Source organism: Sordaria macrospora, chromosome 1 (assembly GCF_033870435.1).
Source record: "Sordaria macrospora chromosome 1, complete sequence".
NCBI lineage: Eukaryota > Fungi > Ascomycota > Sordariomycetes > Sordariales > Sordariaceae > Sordaria > Sordaria macrospora.
Genome location: NC_089371.1, coordinates 1450110 through 1469413, shown reverse-complemented (window position 1 = coordinate 1469413; position 19304 = coordinate 1450110). Strand labels below are relative to the sequence as shown.

Below are 19304 nucleotides of genomic sequence, written 5' to 3'. Positions count from 1 at the left end.
AGAGATAGTCTCTCTACTCGCTCCTGTAGTGATTCACATACAAACAATTTCTCACGTGATGGAGTTGAGGACAGTGTCAGAGAAAAGAGGAAGTGAAAAAAAAAAAAAAAAAAAAAAAAAAAACAAAGGAAGGAAAAAAAAATTTGTACCACCACTGAGTGAAAACAACATGTCCATGAAGATGATAGGTATGTATGCCTTCCGCGTCCCAGCTTCTATGAGACAAATCATTCAACCATTGTTCAAGTGACAGGAGGGAAAAAAAAAAAACCCAAAAAAAACCGAGTAAATGAACAGAAAGAAAAAGGAACAGAGAACGAGAAAGAAGAACCAAGAGAGAAAAATGAAAGAAAGGAGAGGAAAGGAAGACGAGAAAGAACACCAAAAAAGACACGAAAAGCGAAAACGAGCCGGAAAAACGAAAGAAAACCAAGAAAAGACCAAAAGAGAAGGGAGTAAACCCAGCCACACATCGACGAAAATGATAATTGAGAAGAAGAAGAAGAAGAAGAAGAAGAAGAAGAAGAAGAAGAATCCTACCTAAGAGCCATTTATGCCAGACAGACAGATGTCAAGCAATCAAGCAAGCAAGATGCCTATGACTGCCTTATGCAGCAGTGGTCTCAGGAACTATACTAGTAAAGTTAGCTTGTCACAGGGCTTTTAGAACTAGTAGTTTACCATAGGTGTGTCATCTTTTTCTTCTGATTTCGCTATCTGGCTAGAGTGAGTACCTTGGCGAGCAGAACTTCAACTACCTGCCGTCCAGGTAAGTACCATAGGTGTCTAATGGTCGTCTGTCTCCCTCTAGTCTGGTCTAGCCCTAGTCCAGATATGTATGTGCACATTAAACTGATCCATCGTCCCTCCGCGACAGGAACTTACGTGGGGTTAAGCTTCATTGACGTTGGGAACAGCAGCCAGGCTTTTATCTCTAGAAAAAGATATACAGTAGGATGTGGCAGATTAGAAAAACTTGTCACTGTTTTTTTATTTCCCATCATTAACACCGCATCATCGGCATCATAACTTAAGTGAATGGTAAGAAAGAAGCCATGCTTTTATTATTCTAAACAAGAAAAGGAAAACGAAAAGAGTACCCTGTAGGCTACTACCATATATCGATACCAGTAACTCATCGACAAAACCCCAAATCAAAGCTCATCAAAACTGGGTCTTCTAAACTCCCAAGTCCGAGGCATGACGGGCAAGCCGATGTAGAATTGCCAGAAGCGTTTGAGTTCTGTTATCGCGATTTCGTAGCTGTTTTGTCACAATCCGTTAGTCTAAGCCCCACATCCCACGACAGAGTACCCAAGCAAGAAACGAGGAAACAGCGAGTGAAAATGATGGGGTAGGAATAAAACTCACAACAACCCAGGTAACCGCACATAGCTCTTAATCACCAGTTTAAACGCCGCAAACACCGCCTTGAACTCGCTGTCAATGTCATCCTTAATGGTTCTCTTCTTGTAAGCGAACTTGGGGTCGGTGTCGGGCTGTTGTTGTTGTGGTTGTTCCTGGAACTCGTGGAACTCATCATCATCGTCATTCTCCTTGACCTGTACCTGTACCTGTTGCTGCTGCTGCTGCTCCTTCTTCTCCTCGACCTTGGCAGCGGGAGTAACTCCCGCCGCAGTGGTCTCGTCTACCGCAGCTGTTGTGGCAGTAGTTGCGTCATTATCAGGAGCAACGGGTGTCGAAACGATAACGTGTCTAGGCTTCTTGGCGCGGTCGGGGATGTGATGCGTCCACTTCTTGGCTGCTTCGACTTCTTCGTGGGACTCTTTGGACTCAGTCTCAGTCTCCTCAACCATCGCCCTAAACTTCTGAACAGCCTCCAAACTGCTGCTCAACCGCGCATAAGTATTGAAAAGCGCCACTAGCTCGGTGCGCTTAAGCTTGAACGGGATCTCGTCACTCGTGGAAGTTGTCGCGGCGGGAGTATCGTTATTAGCGAACTCAAACAGAACCTTGAGCGCGGTCCCGTATCCAGCCGTCTGCAACTTGCCCCACAACCGACACTTGTCGCAGCCAACGCAGTCCATCAGCCTCGAGACGTTGCGGAACCGGTTGCGGAAGTCTTCCTTGAGCGAAGGACCCTCGCCGTTCTTAAACATGAGGGACTCGTCGAACACGGGACCGGGAACGCTGTTAGCGGCCTTGGAGGTGACGGCAAGGACCTTGGCGCGCGTGTCGGCGTCTTGGGCAGGATCGCCCGTGCAGAAAGTGTACTCCTCGTGGGAGGAGAGGTAAGGGCCCAGCTTGGCGACGGCGCGGGTGAGTAGGGCGTAGTTGAAGTACAGGTTGCTGATGCGGTCGGGGAACTTGTGCAGGCGGTTGATGTAGCAGGACAAGTTCGGTTGCCACTGGCCCGTGGTCTGGTTGAGGAAGTCCCAGCAGAGGTGCGTGCTGATGGACGCGTGCATGCCGCTGACGACCTTGTAGAAGACGCGCTTCTCGAGGCACTCGTCTTCGAGCTCGAGACCGGTCTTGGCGACGAAGGGGACGAGAGGGTTCTGCTCGCGCTGCTGCTCAAGCACCTGCTGGCGACCAGCGGCTTGCATGACGGCGCGGAAATCCTGGGCCGCGGGGCCCTTGGGCACCGAGTAGGTCTCGCCCAGCGAGGCGGACTGGGGGAAGGAGGACTTCTGGAAGCAGTTTTCGCGGTAGACAGCGTCCCAGACCTGCTTGGCGCCGTCGCCGGCATATCCGGTGAACCGCTCTGGGTTGCGCAGAAGGGAGACGTAATCGCCCTTAGAGGCTGCGCTCTCGTCGTCCGGCACGCAGTAGTCGCGGTCGTCGCACTCGTCGTCGTATTCTACTACGCAGGACTCGCCTACGTTCTCGCCTAGCTTTCCCTGGAGTGGGCGCTTCGGTTCTTGTCGCTGGACGGACTTGCCCGGGTGCTTAGCCCGCGGTCCTTCAAGCTTGCCGAGCTCGCTGGCGCGCCATACTTCGGGGATGTCTTCTTCGTTGTCGAGGGTCTCCACGGCGCAGGCAATGTTGCCGCACATGCCGTTCTCGTCGTTCCAGAAGGGACATCGCTTGTTGAAGAGATTGAGGCGGTAGTGGGAGAAGAAGTCGGTTGTCCGTGTTAGGTCGTCGAGTGCGGGCTTGACGTCGTGGTTGAGATGTTCGAGAGTGGAATAGGAGGCGCATGCATCACTGACGATGGCTTTAGGTGATATCTAAAAGGGGAGAGTTGGTTGTTAGCTTCGGTACCTTCTCTTGATAGCCAAGACACCATTGACTTACAGCGCATGATTTATCATCGCTCTTGCACTGGACTTCGGGACTCCATAGCGCAAAGAGCGACAAGTAGAAAAGCCGCGATGCGGGCTTCATGGTGGGCTGTTGTTGTCGTTGTTGTTGTTGCTTGTCCGGTGCTCGACTCCTGCGGGAGCAAACGGCAGCTGTTGGAAAGAGGCCACTCTAGCTCTAATTATACGTTGTACCTTGGTGTTCCAATGGTTTCGGGGCAACGGTAGCCAGATCCAGATCGCAAATCGTTCTCATATAATCCGATGTTTCGTCGTATAGCAATAATGCCCGTGTAAGAAAGGTGAAAAAGGTACTTGTTGATTGCGTGGCACCTCCTGATATTCTCAAAGTATACTTTTTAGGGGCGAGTTCAACGTGTTCTGGACACTGACGTCGCTGTTTTGCAGGGGTTATCTGTCTTCTGCGACACGCTGCAGAGGAGCGGGAGGGAAAGAACTCTTATCAAAGGTTCGATAAGCACACACGGACAGCGCTGTGACAGGGGTCCGGGTGAGATGGAAAGTGCGAGTCTTAGAACGTCAATAGGGGTTTGAATAAAAGATGAGGAACAACAAAGAGACAAACACTATGAAAGAACGGAGATCAGTGACATATAGGAGGGAATTGATGTTTTTCGAATTATCTGTCCACTTCGTAGGCAATGTCCCTCGTACCCGGGCTTACATCTTAATAATCATCCCCAACCCAGCACTCCATACAAAGGAGGCGAAGCATGATCCTGTTTGTTGGAGTCCGGATGGAAGTGCCATCAATTGGACCAAGGTTCACTTTTGGAAAGGTGTCCAGATGTGAGATCGGGAAAAATCAGCCGATGTCAAATTGCCGACCGAACGACTATTTTCTCGACTGACCTTGCGTTACGATGCGGCACTGTCCGAAGTGTGGCGCTCCCTTGCATTTGTCCAATGATGTGGTTCCTTTGTCTCTGGGAAAGACATTGGAGTTTCGTGTTCCTGCTTCGGGCAATGTCCGGGTTAACCAACATCAAGTCTATTTTCGAGACACCAAATTGATGTGTTGTTCTAGCAAGAGGAACGGCATCTTCTCTACTAGACTAGCTAAGAGTGCTCGAACATGCTCAAAGATAGTGTAGAACACATCGGGTGAAAGTCGCGATCAAGGCATCTTGCCCTCTTTACCATTTCTTCGAATCCTGTAATAATGCTTCTTCTTCAAGTGACAAAGCGGTAGCTCATCGAAAATATCCATTCTAAATTCTGTCAAGGATGTTTCTCGAGTACGTCAAGGCATTGCATAATCATCGACAGCATGTACGCCCGTACTCACCTGTGTAAGTCGAAAGACTCCGGCCGTCTTGGCACTCGTCCGGGTTCGGGATCCGGAGGCCAAGACTCCATGGGTCTGCGCCGACGACGACACAGGATCGAATGTTCAATATGCCTTTTTCAAGATCGATCACATCCAGTCCAGAAACGACTCGCGGCCCCAGGTGAAGCCTGGGGCCCCGCGCTTGACTACTGCAAGAAGGAGTTCACTAGGAAGGCGCGTCAAACTCTTCTGTTCTCCTTCTTTCCCTCTTGCTGTCGGATTTTTCTGAAATTTTTCTGGATTCTTTTTTTTTTCCCCGGTAGAGCCGATGTATCACTTTCATCTATAGAAGAAAGCATTGGTCAAGTTGAGAAAGGCATATGTAGACCTATCACCTCCATAAAAAGGAGCTGCAATGCATTAACAGTATTGTTCTACGCATTTCTAAATCAAACACCACCATACGTTCTATCAGGCGAGCCATAGAATTCAAGTTGGTACGCGTAGATCAGCATAGTGATGCCACTTTTTAGATTTGGATTATTCCTTTTAAGAATTTAGGAAGACCTTAAGTTAAACAGCAACTGGTTGAAGATGACATTGTTATGCCTTCTATAATGTATGACACATGTGTGAACCAGGTGCAAGACATGTCGAACAAATCACTATGCATCAGAGCTAGACATTTTAACTTTGTTCATCGTTTGTATTGTTTTTGCACCTTCCCCAGTCTACATGCAGTTGCGCCGAAGAGATTTTGGGTCATAAATAAAGAGATCAATGGCGCTAAAAGGCAAGGAAAAGAAATCCATCCGGTATGTCATTCATTCTTGGAAACAACCAGTCCCTGCCTGGGGATGCGACTGCTGCAGTGGAGAGTGCAGATCAAATACACATGGCCCCCCCAACTTTTGAGTATCCGTGTTCCCATGAACGAGGTATATGAAGACGTTGTCAGAATACAAGACAAGATGCTGTCTTCAATTAAAGTTCCTGTTCCTATTCCCAAGTATTCCGATCATACACGTCGTTAAGCTAAAAGGTAATTTAGCGGGAAGACATGGCCTTGGTGACGAGGCGCTTGAGGGCAAGCTCCTTCTTCTTGAGGTCCTCAGCGGAGGAGTCCTCAATCTCGAGCTGAGACATAGCCTCAGAGAGGGACTGCTCAATCTTCTCCTTCTGGCCGCGCTTGAGCTTGAGGGAGAGGGTGGGGTCGGAGACGATCTCCTCAACGCGGGAGATGTAGGACTCGAGCTGCTGCTTAGCCTCGAAGCGCTTGGAGAAAGCCTCGTCGTTGGACTTGAACTTCTCAGCCTCCTCAACCATCTTCTCGATCTCAGAGGAAGAGAGCTTGCCAACGGAGTTGGAGATGGTGATGTTGGCGGAGCGGCCGGAGGTCTTCTCGGTGGCGGTGACCTTGAGGATACCGTTGACATCGACCTCGAAGACGACCTCGAGGACGGGCTCGCCAGCCTTCATGGGAGGGATAGGAGCAAGAGTGAACTCGCCGAGGGAGGTGTTGTCCTCGCAGTTGACACGCTCACCCTGGAAAACGGGGAACTGAACGGTCTGCTGGTTGTCGGCAACAGTGGTGAAAGTGCGCTTCTTGATGGTGGGCACAGTCTGGCCACGGGGGACGACGGGGGCGAAGATGTTGCCCTCCATGGCGACACCGAGGGAGAGGGGAACGACATCGAGGAGGAGGAGGTCGGAGGTCTCGGCGGAGGTGGCCTTGCCGGAGAGGATACCGGCCTGGACGGCGGCACCGTAGGCAACAGCCTCATCGGGGTTGATGGACTTCTCGAGCTTCTTGCCGTCGAAGAACTCGCTGAGGAGCTTCTGGACCTTGGGGATACGGGTAGAACCACCGACAAGGACGATCTCGTCAACGGCGGACTTCTCGATAGCGGCATCCTTGAGGACCTGAGCAACGGGCTCGAGGGTACCGGAGAAGGCCTTGGCGTTCAAGTCCTCGAAACGGGCACGAGTGACGTTGATGTTGAAGTCCTCACCGTCGAAGAGGGAGTCGATCTCAATGGTGGTCTGAGCACCGGAAGAGAGGGTACGCTTGGCACGCTCGCAAGCAGTGCGGAGACGACGGAGGGCACGGGCATCACCGGAAAGATCCTAAAAATTCGAAAATGTTAGCCCTGGGGCTCAAAAAAATCCGCCAAAAATCGACAGTCGTCGACGAACGGAAAGTTGTAGGGAAGCTATAGGGATTGGTACTCGCCTTCTTTGTGCGGCGAGTGAATTCCTTCTTGCAGTAGTCAAGAAGGTTGGTGTCGAAATCCTGACCACCAAGATGGGTGTCACCGGCGGTAGCCTTGACGGTGAAGACACCACCCTGGATGTTGAGGAGGGAGACATCGAAGGTACCACCACCGAGATCGTAGATGAGGACGTTGCGCTCCTTGTTGGACTTGTTGGCACCGAGACCGTAGGCGATGGCGGCAGCGGTGGGCTCGTTGATGATACGGAGGACGTTGAGGCCGGAAATGGCACCAGCATCCTTGGTAGCCTGACGCTGGTTGTCGTTGAAGTAGGCGGGGACGGTGATGACAGCCTTCTCAACCTTCTTGCCGATCTTGACCTCAGCAATCTCCTTCATCTGTGATATGGGAAGCACATGTTAGTATAATGTTCTTTTGTGCACGGGACGTGCAGCTCGGTTATGCGGCTGTAGCTTACCTTGGTGAGGACCATGGCGGAGATCTCCTGAGCGGAGAAAGTGTGGACACCGCCGAGGTAGTCAACCTCAACCTTGGGGTTGCCGTTACCATCGTCGACAACCTTGAAGGGCCAAGACTCCATGTCCTTCTTGACAGTGGGGTCATCGATGCGGCGACCGATAAGACGCCTGGGAGTGCGTTAGTGAGGCTGCGTCTTCCAGACGTAGGATAACGGGCAAAGCCTACTTGACGTCGAAGACGGTGTTCTTGGGGTTCATGGCAGCCTGGTTCTTGGCGGCCTCACCGATCAGACGCTCCTCAGCAGTGAAGGAGACGAAAGAAGGGGTGGTGAAAGAACCCTGCTCGTTGGCAATGATCTCGACATTGGTACCCTCGTAGATGGCAACGCAAGAGTAGGTAGTACCTGAATGGAAGGATTGAGGTCAGCAAGGTGCTCACATATGATCACATACGGGTGGGTGTTGACTGATTGCGCCGTTGCCCGTGGTGATGCCCAAAAACGCACAAAACCACAAAAACTCGGGCGCAATCAGGTCGCAAAAACAGCGACAACAACATGACATTGCGACAAGTAAAGATTAAACATACCAAGATCGATGCCAATGGCACCATCGTAAACTTCGTCCGCCATTTTGAGAGATGTGTTGTCTTGAAGGGGAATGTCGAGACTGAGCTGAAGCTGGCAACGACGGAAGGGACGAGATGGGAGTTGAAGGGTTTTAAAAGGCCTGAGCCAGTTCGGTTCCTCAGAGTGGGCTACGTGGGGCAGGGCAGGCCAGGCGACTTTCAATTTTGAAATTTTCAACTGCGGTGCAACTTTTTTCTGTTGCATGGCCAACCGCCCCGGTTTTCCCCACCGCCTAGCCACTGCTAGCCAGATTGGGCATGGCTGACTACAGCCACTATCTTATCTAAGCCTTGCACGTGACATTGCTCGTGATTTCTGGTCCCATCCCGCCTCAATCCGAGCCTGCGACTGGCTGTTTGTCACCCGACATGGGGTTGGTGGGAGCTGAGGGGCGTCGAGGGGTCTTGTCTTGGAACCTTTTCACCTTGGGCGCCTCCGGCCTCTGGAGGCGCTAGCAAGGACTGCAGTGCAGGGTGGGCAAGGGCAACTTTTCAAAGTGGAGGAGGGGGAGGGGTCTGAAGCAGTTGCAGCAAAGACGGGAATCGTTTCATTGGGTTGATGACCTCTGACATGACAGGGCAACTGAATGATGAGACTGATCTTTTGCCGGCAATGCAATGTCATTGTCGGAGACTCGGAGGGAGTGGAAAGCGGAAGTGGCCTTTCTGTGAGATTGAAAGTTTGACTGCCGTGGATTTCTGAGAGTCTGGAAGCGGCGATGGTTTGGAAAGAAACAGCTCTGTTACACATCGTTACGCGAAATGATTGCTGAAGGCTGCAGGATGAATTGTTGGGCGTTTCTGGCGTTGTCTGCATTTTTCTGCTTGTGATTGCGCGGCATTGAATTTTGTTATATCGCCTTGATACGTATTTGCCAATACCAAAGTTTCTTCCATTTGTTCGAACCTCGACCGCCTCCGACACAAAATCCACTCCATCAAGTCTGTCATCCATACTTTCTAGGACTATCAGATCTCTCTAGAGACTATCGCTCTCTATCTGCACTATACTGCCTTCACTGTTTGAAAGAGCAATCACGACCTGTTTGCCTGGAGCAGCAAGTCAAACCTTCCACTTCCAAGTTCCCAAGTCGCAACACGATCGTACCTGCCGTCTAGACCCTGAGTGCTTGGACCACGCGTCTAGAAACTGATTTCTTTTTTCTGCCGTGACAAACCTCAACTTGTTTCACTGTCTTTCTTCTTCCTCTCAACGCCTCAACTTCGAGTTTTCCCAACAACCAAGCATTCTGAACTTCCACTTTTTATCGGAAGAGCAGCATCCCGCAACAAATACACAATCTAAAACATCCGACCGAATCGTATCGTGGATCCCCCAAGTTGGAGCACTCCGTCGCCCGCAAGTCCGCAATCGATTCGCGCTTCCACCCACGCCTCGCCAGGCCTCGCACGCTTAAATCACTTCCTTGGGCATAAACTGCTTTTTTTGTGGGCCCGCCTGTCCAAGCTCAGTCCTTGTTAGCTCGACTCCGTCTCGACGCCCTTTGTCGGAACGACACACTTTGATCAACATCCACTTTCCAAACCCCCATCGCAACATCACAACCGCCACCATGTCCGAGCAAGTCGATCTCACCACCATCCCTATCAGCCCCGAGGGCGGCAACACCAACGGCGACGCCGCCGCTAAGAAGGCCAAGGACGACAAGACCGTCACCGTCTTCCACGACAAGGAGAACTTCAATGTCAAGCACCCTCTCTCCAACCGCTGGACCCTTTGGTTCACCAAGCCCTCAAGCGGAAAGGTTAGAGTCACTATGCCCCACCATACCGTACCACGCAGTCAGCTAACATCACCGCGACCAGGGCGACAACTGGAATGATCTCTTGAAGGAGGTTATCACCTTTGAGACGGTCGAGGAGTTCTGGGGTGTATATGTATGTCCACGAGTGCCCTTCCCACCCCGCGCTTTACCCAACATGCATGCTGACCAAAATGCGCGCAGAACAATATCGCTCCCGTATCAGAGCTCGCTCTCAAGTCCGATTACCATCTCTTCAAGGAGGGCGTCCGCCCCGAGTGGGAGGATCCCCAGAACAAGCACGGTGGCAAGTGGTCTTACCAGTTCAAGGAGAAGCGCAGTGTCAACATTGACGAGATCTGGCTGCATACTATGCTTGCTGCGATCGGCGAGACTCTCGAGGACGAGGAGGACGGCGAGGTCATGGGTGTTGTCGTCAACGTCCGCAAGGCCTTCTTCCGTGTTGGTGTCTGGACTCGCACCATCGGCAAGCACATTCCCGGCCGCGGCGACGGCGACGTTTCTGGCGGCAAGGGTAGGTCCCCTGAGAAGGGCAAGGAGATCCTGATGGCCATTGGCCGTCGCTTCAAGGAGGTCCTCCAGCTCCCTGCCAACGAGGCTCTCGAGTTCTCCGGCCACACGGAATCCGCTCACAGCGGCAGCTCTCGCGCTCGTGCCAAGATGACCGTCTAAATACAGCCCTTCGGTTCTGGTCATGTCATTGACGAGCTAAAGTCCAGCCCGGCTTTAGCAGGCGGCTTTGTTTTCATGCATACAGCGAGCCGCTTATAATATCTACGATGTTCGAGAAAGGACGCCATGCGGTCTCGGCGGCGGCATACACGCAAACGGCAACGCATAGAAATATGAGATATCTCGTTGACGAAAAAGTTACCCGCTTCATTTACTTGGTGGAGGAATCCGGGAGTCTGGAAGGGGGAATCTAGCCGTGGCGTCGGTTTCCAAAAATCCGTTTTACATTTCATTCAGCAGCTCTATTGAGGTCCTTATCATGGCGTTTATTTGACTTTGGAAGTTAAGGCAGCCTTTAAATCGGTTTCATATTAAGTGGCCTCCTACTCGCAGATTTGTGCATGGATCTGAGCGTGGGGCAGTCATGGAATTAGACGGTGGTTTATGCTCAGGAAGAGACGGGGTTGCCGCACTTTTCCCAACGGGTTCATGAGAGAGCATGTGTATAGTGTGTTGCGCTTTTGCGGCGGGCACAATCGTCACGGGATTTTGGGACATTGATAGGAGCTTAGTGAGGAATAAAAGCATTGATCCTCTATATTCCGCCGGAAATGGACATACATCTTTGTTGGGCAATTAACGTTACGGTCGGAACAGGAAAGTCGAGCATGTTACCCCTGATCGTGGAGACGGTTGTTCGGGCACTACGGGGCTCGCCATGAGTCGACTAGCTCATCACTACAGGTATTTGACGTCCCATAACCTGACCTCAAGCCGGTACATGGTCACGAATGAAGACGACTGACCCGAAAAGAGCAGATATAAGAAGAATTCTCAATGATAAGCTAACTACTATACAACTTCATCCAAACCGCCAGTCAACCTAACGCCCCCAAAATCAAATTTCTTTCACAGGCTCAATTTCCGTCCTGCTATCCAACTTTCCGAAAACATGTTATTGGCGGTCAGAACTGCTTCATTGCGTAAGAGGAGGAGGTGGCGCCACGTCGGCAATGGTGAAGGTTCCGTCACCAGTAATAACAGTGGAGGCAGTGGGAGTGGAAGCCCTCCTTCCAGACGTCAGACCAGCACTTTTAACAGTTTGTCCACCCCCTTTAACAGTGCGTTTCTCAACAATAGTGAACACCTCGTCATCCCAGTTAGTAGTAAAAGTGGAAGTCATCTTCTCCGTCTTCAACTCAGACTCAGCACCCCAAGCAAAGATATTCCAGTTACCACCACCACCACCATCATCCACTGGCACCGCCGCCGCCGCCGTTGTCGTCAAACTCGATTCGACTCCGGCTCCAGCTCCTCCTTCTCCAATTCCTGCACCACTCCTCCTCCAAGCCTCAGGGGAAAACGTTCCACCAGCACCAGCACCAAGCTTACTAAAAAGCCACCCATCAACAGCTTCCAACCGCTCTAGCACCCGGTCACCAATAATAACCTTCGTCCAACGCCCCCACCATCTAGCCAGCCCCCTCAACTTCTCCCAAACCCAGCCCACCGGTCCGTCCTTAACCAGCCTCGAGTAAAGATACCCAATTGCCCTCAACGCCATCGCCAACGGCGGTAGTAGCACCTTCTTGGCCAAGTCCCCTAGCGGCGCAAGCACAAAGCGGAGTATACACCACGCCAAGTTTCCGACGAAAGATAATCCGCGGAGCAACAAGTGGAAAAGAGGACGGAGGCCTTCGAAGATGGGGACGAGAATGGTGGCGAGCGCGTCTTTGATTTGGGTGAAGACGTGGCGGATGGTGGACTCTAGGGCTAGAAAGAAAGGAACGAGAGAGGGGAAGAAGAGGGGGAAGATGAAGAAGCGGAACAAAGAGTAGATGAGAGCGGTGTAGAGGAGGCGGCGGGTGAAGATGAGGGTTTTGGTGGAGGGGGTGAGTTTGGTGAGGAGGGATGAACTCGTGCGAGAGGAGTGGAAGGGAGACCGAGAGGAGGAGGCAGAGTGGCGTTTAGTAAGAGGAAGATTTGACCACTCGCGCAGGGTCGGTAAGTGTTCGGGGAGGTAGCCTGGGTACCCAACATAATACTTCTCCGGGCCACCATCAGCATTGCGACTGCGAAGAGCAGAAAGACTCGACTCATCCGCCACACCGGAGTAATAGATCGCGTTCCCCTTGGCGATAAGATGTACTCCCACGGCGTCTTCCTGGCGATACCCTCGGTCAAAGGCCTTGTTCATCAACCGCCTCTTTACCCTTTCTCGGTGGCTAGCGACGATGGGGTGCACGTAACCTTCGTCATCATCATCGTCTTGCCCAAAAAGCTCGTGAGGAAGCTTGCGCGGGAGCACTTTATCGACGTAATACGCGTAGGTCGGGTGCGTCTCGATGGAAGCCAGGATGTCGTTTTTGTGAAACGACAACCCAGTCGAAAAAAGCGAGCTTTTTTGCTTGACGGGGTCGCGCCGCGTGCTTTCGAGGTTGATGTATCGCTGGACGGCGGGGAAGATGGCGATTTGCGTCTTGGCTAGGCGCGAGGGGAGGTAGAGCTCTGGTTCTGGTTGTGGTTCACCGGTGACGTTTCGGCGGAAGTTTACGTCAAAGGGGGGAGGATCGTCGATGGTGGGCGCCACAAAGCCCGGACGCAGTCGTGCTAGCCCCGAAGCTGTGGCGGACAGACCGAACTTTATCTTGGTGCTGGCGCCGGAGAGAGCAAGGCGGAGGGCACCGCGCGCCATGCCGCCGGCAGTGGTCGTCTTGGGAGTAATCTCCTTTCCGCTTCTACTTTTGTCTCGTCGTCGATCAGCTTTCAGGCCCGCGCGATACCGCTTCTGTGCGTCTTGCTCGTGCTTGTCGGCCCATGCCCGGGAGATGTCGAAGGGGACGTCGTCGACGTTCTCGACCTCGGTGCTCCACGCGTCTCCGGGCAGAGGCCAGTTGAAGCGGAAGACGTCGCGAGAGAGTCGCATGGCGATGTTGAAGTAGCCCGCTTCGGCAATGATGTCGTGGGCTTCCTGGTGGAATTCCAGCGGATCGATGCGCTTCTCGAGCTCGACGTCCATGAACCGGATCAAGGGGGAGAACAAGGCGGTGGTTTGGACAGCCAGTTTGTCCACCTCGGACCAGAAGTTGGGCGTCAGGATGTACTCGCCCAGAGCGGCGCGGACGGCTTGGGAACGCATCTCGGTGCGGAGGTAGCCTATTTCACGCAGTCAGGACCCAGCGCCAGCAAAGAGAGAGAGCGAGAGACGGAGAAGAGAAGAAAAACATACCATCCATCTCAATATAACACTCATCCTGCACCTCCAACATCCTCTTCGTCTCTCTATCCGCCCCAAAAAGCAGCTCATCAAAGACCTGCTCCTGGAGCAATCTCACCAGCACGCCCACCACAAGAAACTTCCTATACCTTCCCTTCGCCAGCAACACATCCCACCCAGCTGGGTGATTATTATCCTGTCTCGCCACCAGACTCGCATAATGCACAAACTGATCACTCACCCCCGCCTGCTTCCACAAATTCGGTGTCCAGTCTTTCACGTTCCTCGCACTGACGCCAACGTCCGCTCCTCCTTTTCCCCCACTCTCCAAAAAATCAAAATACTTCTCCGCCCAGCGGTACACCCTCCTCATCAAATCGCTCCACAGAATCTCATACCAATCACTCTGAAACTCCCTGCTGATCTCGTACTTATCCTTCTTTCCGTTCTTTTCCATATAGATATCTTCAGAAAAATGCGGCCACCGAAAAGGCCCTTCCCCCACACCAAGTTGCGTAGGCCTCCACCCTGATTCCCTAACAACATTCACATACTGCGGCACAACAGGACTCATTTCCACGCCCAACACCTTTTTAGCCACGGCTTTGACTCCGACCTCGACAGCCTCGACGGCTTCGAGACTTGATCGTGCAAAGGGCAGGTAATCGAGGGCGTGAAAGGGGTGTTGGGCCATGGGCAGCGGCTTGAGAAGCCGGTCGTCGACGCCGATGATGGCGAGCTTGCGCTCATGCATGGCAGACTTGTGCAGTTCCGTGTAGAGACCGTCGGGAGGAACCCAGGGCCGGTCTTTGGTGGGGATGGGCTCGACGACGACGTGGGTGGAGGAGACGCGCGTCGGTTGGCGGACGTCGGAGCGGGACTTGGGGACGACGCCGAAGGTTGGAGGGCGGAAGCCGCCGGGGGGCGCGGGGCCTTGGAATGCCATTGCTGCTTGTTTGTTCTTTTTTGCTTCCTATGCTGATAGATATTCGTCTTTGCGATAGTGGTTTGCGTCAGCTTTCCTGGCGTAGTTCTACCCGGGAAATCGAAAGTGGTCGCTATTGAAAGCGATGTAAAATCATGGAGATGTTGCCAAAGAGTGTAGGAAGTGTTCGTGAAAAGATAGTTGGCAACATGCTGACAACATATGAGAACAGAACACAAAGGGGGGAATAACTGCGTGGGATCAATGAAGCAGTCAACATTATCGACCTTGTCGACAATGGCCATGGACAAAGGGCTGTGCAGTGCTAGAGCTTAGCTGACGGAAATGGACATGAAGCTGGCAGAACAAAGGAGAACGGACCGGACATGGAAAGTCCAACAATGGCTCACCCGAGAAGCACCGGCCTAGAGATATCTTTGAGGAACAACATTCCAGCCGTTCGCGTCGCATTGAAGCTTTCTGTTGTTAGCTGCCGTTCTCGGAATTGGAAACATTTCAAGGCTGACAACCCAAGCATTGCATTGTCTTGTTTGCAAGTGTAGGCAGACAAAGAAGGTTGTCAATAATGGTTTTCCTAGTCAATAGGTCGGAGCGCTCGTCTTGATTCCCAACTTGCTGCAAAATGTCGTCGTCGACTGGCTTGCAAAAATTCGCTGTTCGAATACTTCCTTTTTGTCACAGATATCATACATAACAACATGATACTCTGGCAATGTCCACTTCATCCGTCCATTACCATACGTATACTCTCTTCAGTCATAACACCACCTCTTTATTTAATCAAGCAGACCAACAACTCCCATAGTGGAGGGCCAGTACCAAAAGACCGAGCCGAACGTATTGTATTCCACATACCACCGTCCCTAAACTCCATGATGTAAGTAACTTGACGCTCGCCAACCCAAACACTCTTGAAATGACTCGACTGCCTTGCGCCGGCCAAGACCAAGCCTCATCGTTGAACCAGAACCTCCCCAACATTGCGAAAACCGACAAGATCTTGAAACGAATTAGAAAGGTATCAGAAAATACCCGAAAATAACATCTGAAACGGAAGTTCGTTCAAAGCGGTTACACCCTAGGTAAAAAGGCATTGATAGAAATCCTCTCCAGCTCGCACTCGGCGCCACTGGGGAGCTTCTGACCCTTTGGAAGGGCAGCGATCATCGTGACACCGATTACTGTCGTACCCGGCTGCAACGGAAGGTCAAACACTATCGCATTCACGGGCAGCGGGTCGTCAGGAATCGGTAATGGAGTCGCCCTTCCCACCATCGCACCATTGATGGTGATGAAGAGGCGATATTGTCGTTGTTGCTGCTCCATAATTGGAGACAGTCGTGGAATAAGTTGCAGTCTGCTGTGGTTGGTCGGCAGGTGCACTGTCAGGTTTTGCTGTGCCAATTTGGGATGGGCCGGAACTTCAAGCCTAAACCGCCTCTCGAGGGGAATGCTTGGATGGGTACGAATGAGAATGCTGTGGATAAGGGCATCGGCAAGACCTTTGGCACACGCAGTTAGCTACGAGGTCATCATAAACGAACCTAACATAAACTTACCTCGACCAGGAGCACGGAATGTCTTATCCCATATAGGCGGAGGCGGAGGTGGCGCTACAACAGGAGCATGGCCGTTGTGAAGCGCTGCGGAACCAGGTTGTTGCGAGTTCAGTCCCGGCGTCGTGGTTCCAGGTGCCATAGCGGTCCCATTCATACCCGCCCGAGGTGGTAGAGGTACAGGTGATTGTTGAACAACCCCTTCGAGCTTAGCCTGGGTGAAGGCAGGGCTGGGTGCCGCAGAGGCAGACAGACTCCTGGCTTTATCTTGAGATATAGCGGGGACTGCAGACGGGACAACTCTATTGCCATTAATAGCACCATAGCTATGGATGGAATCGATGGATTGGCCAGTTTGAGGCGCTGGCGAGGCGGCAGCGCTACCACGAGACCCGCCCACATGAATGGTGATCTTCTTTGGGCCGCTCACACTTGGGGTCTCTGATCCGGGAGCAACCTTTAGCTTGATCTTAGGGGGCTGTGGCGGTTCTTGAACGAATGCCTTGGCTTGATCCAACTCTTTCTCGAAGCAGTTCTTCAGCTCTGTCGCGAGGTCGTAAATGACGCTCCCCTCTTCGTTGTAATAGTGGGCATTGTTCCAGAGAAGGCTGGCCTTTTCCTCAAATGCAGCCCAGCTCTTAAACTCGCTCACACCTGTCGGACTGGCACGACCGTAGATACCCTTAACGAGCTTCTGCAGGCCCTTGAGGGAAAGCGGCTCAGTAATGACAGCGAAGTAGTCCTTGAAGCTCCTTGGAGGAAGGTTGATAAAGTCGAGGAAATAAGGGTCACTGTTTTGTTATGTTGATTAGTAGGGGAACATGTGAGACGAGCGAAGAGATGATAGGGGGTGCAACGTACGATCCATCCGGCTTGCGAATCAGTTCCTCCACAATCTTCTCCTGTGCTTGCTGGAAGCTGAGACCTTTGTAAGGCACATTCTCGTACTCGTGGTCTGCCTTCCTTCTGCCCCCTCTACCAGGCTTGAACGTGGGTGCTGGCGAGGCTGTACTTCTAGCCGTTGGTCTGCCACTCTCGCGCCTCTTGATAACAATCCTTCTTGGGTTCTCGTTGTCCTCGTCACCGCTCTCGTCGTGGTCGTCATCCTGGTCGTCATCTTCGCCTTCACCATCATCCTCGCCCTGGGTATCCTGTGCCGAGAGAGATTCGCGTTTCCGCACAGATTTGACAGAGCCGTTCGTCGAGCCGTTCGAGGAGTTCCTCTTGGTGCTGTTCTGACTGGCGTTCTTGGTCTTGTCCTCGTCTTCCTCCCCAGGAATCGGCGCTGCGGTGCAGCTGTAGCCGGTTTCCCTCTTGTAGGCGGGATTCGTCTTGGTCATGTAGTTGCTAAGGGCTTTTCTGACGCGTTCAGCGTCCTCGAAGACGTCGGAGCCTTTGTTGTAGTATTCTTTCGCGTTCATAACCATACGTTTGAAGTAACCCTCTAGCTCCGACATGTTCGCAAAGTCCTGGTTGTACAGTTTGCGCTCGATTGTTTTGAGAGATATGGGTAGCTTGATGCGCCTGTAGTAGTCTTCGTTCCCTTCGCGTGGAATGAGGTCTTCGAAGCAGTCGGCGACAGTCCGTCCACTGTGATCAGAGTGTCAGCGTCAAGCTTCATATTGGTGATGCGACAGGTCTGTCGGGTTCATTGATCAGGAGCGGTGCAGTTGGAGGAAGAGAGCTTGCACTGGGTTTTGGTGCAAGATCGCAATGCCATACCTCTTGTCCTTGGTCTTACGAATCATGTCCAGGAAGTGCAGGCCATATGCGGTAGTGGACTCGTTGGTCTCTTCGATGTTGAGATCGTAATCCGTGTAGGGCTGCAATCATATGGTTAGCTGGCTGTACGTAGTCGTACATTGCGAGTATTGTTTGTTGGCTGGTGTATATAATGTCGAAGTCAAGGGATAAGACGCGGGTTGAGCATCGTGGAAAGGCAGATGCTAGGTAAGCTTCATTGACAGGTGCTCGGATTGGAAATTAATGGTGCTGGGTGCTGTCAATAGATGCATGTGCACTTCCTCAACTCTCTCTCTCTTCCCAGACGGGGAAAGGAAGGTAAAGGTTGTGGTCACTGCATGGCCGCACCTCGTCGTGGAAAGGGACCGGCACAATGGGGAACGGAGGTGCATGTATGTATAGGGAGGAATAACGGGAGGAAATGGTTGGGGGTAAGGTATAGGACTTACACCTGGCTCCTTCTTGGTGCGCTTCGCAGCGCGGTCGTCGCCATCCTGAATGTTGGCTCCGTTGGAGATGCTGGCTTTCCGCTTATTGTCCATGTCGGCGAAGGGAAGAGTGCAAAGCCGGTCGTGGGTTTGGTAGTAGATACGGCGGGCTATCCGAGGATGTCGTCAGAGCTACCGGTAGGGCGGTGCCGGCGGGGCAATGGCAGTTGGGGGAGAAGGGGTCTCGTCTGGGGGGTCAGGGACCGGATGGGAGTCGCTGGCGCAGAGCAGGACGGGACTCGTTCGGGAGACGCGTTGCGGTTTGGCGATGTCGTTCTGCGGGCACAAAAAATGCCACTTGGGTTGATGGGTAGTGGTGGATTAGTGGGAACCGCGCTCCAGTGCTCCAGCAGCGATGGGCCTGGCCTGAGCGGGAGCTGCAGCGGGCGGGCGGGCGTCGAACAAGTGTGGACGACGGACCAAGTGGACGGGAAGAAGGCCGCCGCTTGAGAACGTGATGGAGATAGAGCAGGGGGCGGGCTAGGTTAGACTTGGAATCACTTGTAAGTGAGGTGGGCAACCATCCGTGAGCCAATAACAGTGGTGGCTTGTGATGGTGTATCGACTCTTTGAGCAGGAACAAGAGACACTTCAGGTTTGGGTGGATGCCGCTGCACGGGCGTTTCGAGCAGAAGATCTGGATGCCGGCAATGTGGACAGTGTTGACGGGTAGTGGGAATAACCTCAGGTTAACGCGTGGGATATAGGTGACAACCTGGAAGGGCGGATGGCGAGTTGGGTGCTCCAACAGATTGAAAAAGACGGTTGGCTGTTCGTGCTTTGTGAGCAGATTGTCCTGGGCTTGTTAGTGCAGGTGGTTGTTTGCTTCCCTGCGCCGGGCCTGGTGGTGGTGGTGTGTCTGGTGCCTGTGCTCGGGACGACTTTGAGAAATCGACAAAGCGAAAGCGTCGGCACCCTGACCACATCCCTTGGCGACTTGGCGGCTGGCGGCCGTCTGTCACAGTTCATGCACACTTGTCGATCATTGCAGCTCTGGCATTCTGACAATGCCAAGACCAACCGT

The 19304-nt window shown here is 52.6% G+C and overlaps 5 protein-coding genes across 5 annotated transcripts; 1 reads left to right on the top strand and 4 right to left on the bottom strand.

Moving 5' to 3' along the window:
- Window positions 1-737: 737 nt before the first annotated feature.
- On the bottom strand, window positions 738-3910 carry SMAC4_04971 (uncharacterized protein). The gene is made up of 3 exons (XM_003352809.2): window positions 3259-3910; window positions 1372-3191; window positions 738-1263 (listed from the first exon to the last, which is right to left on the bottom strand). Exons 1-3 carry the CDS (start codon window positions 3346-3348, stop codon window positions 1155-1157), a joined length of 2019 nt encoding a protein of 672 aa, XP_003352857.1. The 5' UTR covers window positions 3349-3910; the 3' UTR covers window positions 738-1154.
- Window positions 3911-5328: 1418 nt separating this feature from the next.
- Window positions 5329-8079, bottom strand: SMAC4_04972 (uncharacterized protein; the record flags this gene model as incomplete). The annotated part of the gene is made up of 5 exons (XM_003352810.2): window positions 5329-6681; window positions 6737-7165; window positions 7246-7414; window positions 7473-7650; window positions 7836-8079. 5 exons carry the CDS (start codon window positions 8077-8079, stop codon window positions 5602-5604), a joined length of 2100 nt encoding a protein of 699 aa, XP_003352858.2. The 3' UTR covers window positions 5329-5601.
- Window positions 8080-8379: 300 nt separating this feature from the next.
- On the top strand, window positions 8380-10898 carry SMAC4_04973 (uncharacterized protein). Its single transcript, XM_003352811.2, has 3 exons — window positions 8380-9640; window positions 9702-9773; window positions 9842-10898. The coding sequence occupies exons 1-3, from the start codon at window positions 9449-9451 to the stop codon at window positions 10328-10330; spliced, it is 753 nt and encodes a 250-aa protein (XP_003352859.1). The 5' UTR covers window positions 8380-9448; the 3' UTR covers window positions 10331-10898.
- A 408-nt stretch (window positions 10899-11306) lies between these two features.
- Window positions 11307-14493, bottom strand: SMAC4_04974 (uncharacterized protein; the record flags this gene model as incomplete). The annotated part of the gene is made up of 2 exons (XM_003352812.1): window positions 11307-13486; window positions 13560-14493. 2 exons carry the CDS (start codon window positions 14491-14493, stop codon window positions 11307-11309), a joined length of 3114 nt encoding a protein of 1037 aa, XP_003352860.1.
- Window positions 14494-15035: 542 nt separating this feature from the next.
- SMAC4_04975 (uncharacterized protein) lies at window positions 15036-19159 on the bottom strand. Its single transcript, XM_003352813.2, has 5 exons — window positions 18242-19159; window positions 17772-17872; window positions 16911-17639; window positions 16053-16840; window positions 15036-15995 (listed from the first exon to the last, which is right to left on the bottom strand). Exons 1-5 carry the CDS (start codon window positions 18332-18334, stop codon window positions 15565-15567), a joined length of 2142 nt encoding a protein of 713 aa, XP_003352861.2. The 5' UTR covers window positions 18335-19159; the 3' UTR covers window positions 15036-15564.
- Between the last annotated feature and the right edge of the window lie 145 nt (window positions 19160-19304).